At 44.7% G+C, this 5,690-nt stretch overlaps 1 protein-coding gene across 1 annotated transcript in view; it reads left to right on the forward strand.

Annotated features, from left to right (window-relative positions):
• Positions 1 to 5,316, forward strand: part of LOC107697993 (protein bassoon-like) — a 24,244-nt gene extending 18,928 nt beyond the window's left edge. Inside the window, exon 2 of the mRNA XM_016498899.1 lies at positions 4,788 to 5,316. Coding sequence (XP_016354385.1) covers positions 4,788 to 5,316 — 529 coding nt within the window. The remainder of the gene's footprint in view (positions 1 to 4,787) is intronic.
• The last annotated feature ends 374 nt before the right edge of the window (positions 5,317 to 5,690 follow it).

Genomic DNA, 5,690 nt, shown 5'->3' on the forward strand with positions numbered 1-5,690 from the left:
ACTGCCAGAAACCGGCCCAGTGGCTCATCCTCCCTCACCACCCTTGATGGGGGTCCAGCGCGGGGGTACACGGGAGTTCCCCAGGTGGAGCGGTCGGTTGCGATGCAATTGTGTCCAAATGCAGCTACCACTTGGCGGGGTAAACCGTTGCTCCCCTCCCGGGCCTGTAGACACTCGTCAGCTTTGATCGGCAGTGCTTATACGGCCTGTGGAGAAGATGCTTCCGCCTTACACACTTCGGCGTTGTTGCAAGTGCACCAGGCCAAGGCACTGAGGGACTTGCACGAGGGTGGTCACGACCCGGAACTCCGCACCGCGGCGGACCTCGCGCTACGAGCGACGAAGGTTACGGCGCGGTCTCTGGGTCGTGCGATGTCCACTATGGTGGTCCAGGAGCGCCATCTCTGGCTGTGTCTGGCCGACATGCGCGAGGCGGACAAGGCAAGGTTCCTGAACGCCCCCGTGTCCCAGACCAGCCTCTTCGGCGACACGGTGGAGAACTTTGCCCAGCAGTTCTCCGCTGCCCAAAAGCAGACTGAGGCCATCAGGTACATCCTGCCTCGGCGTGCAGCTGCTGCCTCCAACCGGCCGCCGGTGGCAGCGCCTCAGCCCGCTCGTCACCAAGGGCGGCCCCCTGCCGCCGCTCCCGCGCAGCGTCCGCAGCAGCTTCCAGCAAAGCTGCACCGTGGAGCCGGTCGCAGGGCAGCCGCCCCGCCCGTCCAGGCCCCCGCCAAACCTGGTGGCAAGCGAAACAGCAAGAGGCCCTGAGACGGGCAACACAGAGGTGGAGGGACCTGCTCTTCAGGAGATGGTAAGCACACCCCTCCCTCCCCCGGAGGAGCTCTATCTCTGGGTCCCCAGAGGGGACGGGGGGTTGTGGGCGATTCAGTGCCATATCACACTCACCCTCCTCTCTCACCAGTGAGCAGCAGTGGGTGGATCGGGAGGACGAACCAACGGACTAGACTAGTGTTGGGAGAAACAAACCTTTCAAAGCTTTGAATCAACTGAATAAATTGCTTCACAAATGATTCACTGTTTTGAAGTAGAGGACTGCACGGGACTGTTTTTTTTGTCCCGCTCCCGCAAGGTTCTATTCTGCACCCACCCGCTCCCGCTATATATTCACTCTTTGTTCACCGCTGTCCGCTTAGAATAATTTTCTTCCCGACCCGACCGTTCCCGCTAAATTTAGATCTCATTTCCAGAATCTTTTAATATTTTATGCAACACAGTAGGAAAAAAGTGTCAGAGAAAATAAAAATGTTATACAAAAATTGTATTTCTTAATTTTATTCGTCTTGTCAGGATACAATTCGTGTCGCAGAGAAAAAAAAATAAAAATGCAGGTTGTACAAAAATAGCCTAGCTATTTTTATTCGTCTTGTCAAAATACTAAATTAGTTTGACATTTTTCTCGCAAATAAAACGCGTGACGTTTAAAGCATGCAGCGTGTGCATAACAGTCCTGAGCGCAAGCTGTACTGGTGGTTAATAAGAATAAAGCACAGATATGCTGTTCTAAATGGACGTCGGGAACGGGATATTGTTAGACCGCCCGCTCCCGTTCAAATTACACCAGAGTTACCGACCGCTACCGCGTTTTATTTGGGAATTTAATCCCACGGCGCAAAAAATCCGGTCGGGTCCCGCAGTTCACGCGGGAGAGCCGCGGGAATGCAGACCTCTATTTTGAAGTGCTCAAAACACCACATACTGATGACGCCTGCCGGTCAGAATGCCGTAAATCTGAACACTCAGGCCAAAGCATGAATTTAAAAAAAAGCTTTTACTGCAAATGTTATTATTCATCTGCCAACTGTCATTCTGACTGTCATGACAAATGATGTTTTATTTACAAAGTTCGGGAGGAGCACGTCAGATACTTAGTCTAATTAACACAAGAGTGTAACGATCGGCCTTATCGGCCGAATTACATCTATTTAAAATGGGGTCAGATTAAACTGTGTGAGGTAAAATATATGTTTTAAAAAGATGACAACAACAAAAGTAGAATGAATAAATAGTGTATTTACAAAATTCACAAGGAACTTAAAACAACACAATAAAACTAGAAATCCTAGGCTGTTAAAAGCACAGAGTCTTTCAGTTCCATACCGTTAAACCAGTCCTTAAGAAATCCAGCGTGCTGTAAGTTCCAATGTAAAAGTGTCCTCCGGTGTATATACAGTCCAAAGAAAGTGATAATCCAAGATGTGTGAAAATACTGGAATGGTAAATCCATAAACAACTCCACAATCCAGCGTGCAGGTGTTTGGTCAATGACCTTGTCTGTTTGTCATGCTGCCTCCTTTGTACTGTTCAGTTCCTATTTTTTGTCATGTGATGAGTCACATGACAGGCAGACCCAGAGTCACTTAAAGTTCTAACCACACTTATACGGGGGGATTACTCTGGGTTCTGGCTATTCCTGAGCTCGGAGCCCTTCCCCGGACAGCACGCCAAATACGTATTACTTTACTTCAGCTAATTATATGTTTATTTATTATTTATTTATTTAGTCATTTATCAGACGCTTTTATCCAAAGCGACTTACAAATGAGGACAACAGATTACACTGTTTTCTGTTGGCGCTTGAACACACTTTCTTTATTTTCTCCACAACAAATGGCCAAGCAAGCGCAGACACTGACAAGATACGTGATACAGAATGAGACCAAACGCAATATCGTGTAAGTGTGTATGTGAACCAGGGTTCCGGTCCGGAGATATTCAACTCAGTGAGTTACTTTTTGGGGCATTTCTAGACTTTTTTTTTCATGTCAAGTTTTTATGAATGAAATGAGAAATGAGAAAACTTTGTCTTTGTTCTCAGGTCCAAGTCCCAGAGTCTGGTCTAGTGCCTTCTTGACCATCAAATTGAGCACATATGCAGTACAGATGGGGTATATACATTAAACTCCTTGGCACAGGCCACCATATTGGCTGCGCCATCTGTAACTAGACATGTTACTTTGTGCCTACTTCCCCATTCCTCCATGATAGCAACCTTAGCTGTTGGCAAATTTTCAGCAGTGTGGACTTGGGGAAATTTCAGCAATCCTAAAACCACAGTATTAAGTGACCCCTCGTTTAAAGAGTGGCATGTCAACCTAAGATATGCATCCATAATAACTGAGGTCCACATATCTGCTGTCAGGCTGACTGTCACAGCTTTTGTGACTTGGGCCTTGGCTTCCTCCTTGGCCTTCTTGGCCTCCAAGCACTCTGGTTCCACCCAGCTTCCTGGCTTCTTCTCCACCAGTTTCATCCAGCCTCCAGGCTCCATTGTCCCCACTTTTTCTGTCCAGCTCCTCGGCTTTTCCCCTTCTGCTGGCTCTTGCCCTTGGTGCATTGATCCCATGCTTTGCCTGGGGCCCACGAGTCCATCTAGACCTGTTGACCCATCAGCTCCACCTTGGTTCCACTCTCCGCCGTGCTCCCACGTCAAAACTTTTAACACTTGTGTGCCTTACACTGTGCATATTTGTTTGCATATTTCTTTTTAGATTGCTCAAGAGTATAAAAAAAAAATTGCCAGTAGTTTTCTGTGAGGGGTAGGTTTAGGTGTAAGGTTATTGTAAGGGGATAGAAAATACAGTTTGTATAGTATAAAAACCATTACGCCTATGGAGAGTCCCCGTAAACCACATATGCAAGAGTGAGTGTGTGTGAGAGTTTGTGTTTTGTTAGCAATAAGGTTATAATGTAATAATTGGACTGTATTTTTGTGTATATATTACAGTTTCTTTATATTTGTCTATTTGATACATTTTCTTCTTTTTGATATTTATGATTGTTATTTTTTCTCTTGGTATCTCTGCTCTTAAAGGGGTCATATGATGCAATTTCAAGTTTTCCTTTGTCTTTGGAGTGTTACAAGCTGTTCGTTCCTAGATAAGATCCATAAATTTGTGAAGACTGAAGTCTTGAACCCAAAGAGATATTCTGTATAAAAGACTCGTCCACGCCTTCCTAAAATGCCTCATTTAAGCACGCCCCCACATATCTACGTCACTGCGTGGGATTTGAGTAACACCGCCCAAATGTTTACGCAAAGAAAGAAGGCGTAACCTTTATTCTCGCTTTAGTATTGTTGTCGTGGATACGCTATGTTTCCAATTATGGTAAGGGCGTAACATTTCCGTCACACGCTTGAGGTATTGGGCCAATCACAACGCACTGGATAGCTGGCCAATCAGAGCACACCTCCCTTTTCAGAATGATGAGCTTTGTTAGAATTGACATGTTTCAGAAAGAAGAGCAACAATAATGTACTGTATATGGAAAATAACATATTTTCTTAACCTTAAACCGCGTAAACTCATTGCATTACACCAAATACACAAAATATTGCTATTTTTAGCATCGTCATATGACCCCTTTAATAGCAAATTAAATGATTAAATACGCTGGCCAAAACTGTTTAAACTCTTCAAAATCATCCTGAAGTTATGTTCTGCTCTAGCTTTTGAAATACTGCCTTTTTCCTGAAACTTGATATTGTGGTACTGTGAATATTGTCGGTACCTCTATGATAAACTCTATGATAAATTACTTGTGGTGTCCTTTATTTGTGCACTGGATTGGATAAAACGGTCTGTTAAATGATTCAGTGTAAGTGTAGTGTATATTGATAACTGAACTGAGCTTTTTAATGCCATGGTCCACTCCAAACGATACTTAAATGAGTTTCATGTTAAGAGCAGGCTAGTTAAAAAGGTAAAGGTTGTGCCAAAGAATAATCAGACGTTCTCATTCTCTCCTGCTCTTTTTGCTTTATTCAGGCTGGCTGGAGGGGGAGGCCCACCATCAAGCCCAAAACTAGGCTATGGAACCGGTGATCGAGGGCCAGGTGGTGACTTTGGCATGGGCGGCATTCAAGCAAGTGGAAACCCTTACAAAAAGCCAGTCCATGATGGACCTAGACATTCCCAGACTTCTTCTACACATCAATCTCAAATTCAAGCTTCATCAGGGGGCATGGGACCCACCCAAAGCCCTGGACAACATGCCTCCAGACGCAACCTCCAGGTGGACTTCAGCAGCAGTAGTGGTCGAACAGGCCGCTCACCGTCAGTGTCTCCCGATAGAGCCAGTGCACCAACTTCACCATACTCAGTACCCCAGATTGCACCGATGCCAAGCAGTAAGCTCTGTCCAGTTTGCAATACTACAGAGTTAACAAATTTTGATGGGTCACCAAACTTCAACAAGTGTACACAGTGCCACACTACAGTGTGCAACCAGTGTGGCTTCAACCCCAACCCACACCTTGCAGGGGTAAGGATTTTGAATAAATGGGATTCTTACTAAATACTTGTTTATTCTTATTGAATATGTTTTAGTTTATGAAGATTATCTTCTAATACTCTTTTAGTTTAGCATGTGTGTTTTCTGTGGCATCCTCCTTTATTATGTTTTTCATTCAAATCATTGTCATTGACACTAAAATAAATACAATATGCAAAATAACTTAAAGGGTTAGTTCACCCAAAAATAAAAATTAGCCTGTGTTTTACTCACCTTCGAGGCATCCTAGGTGTATATGACTTTCTTATTTCAGACGAATCCAATCGGAGTTATATTAAAAATTATCCTGGCACTTCTATGCTCTATCATTGCAGTCGGCAAGTGTTTTTCGTTCAACAGTCCAAGAGACATTAAATAAAGCGCGCACATCCATAATA

This window comes from Sinocyclocheilus anshuiensis, unplaced genomic scaffold (assembly GCF_001515605.1).
Source record: "Sinocyclocheilus anshuiensis isolate Anshui unplaced genomic scaffold, SAMN03320099.WGS_v1.1 scaffold1950, whole genome shotgun sequence".
Classification (NCBI taxonomy): domain Eukaryota; kingdom Metazoa; phylum Chordata; class Actinopteri; order Cypriniformes; family Cyprinidae; genus Sinocyclocheilus; species Sinocyclocheilus anshuiensis.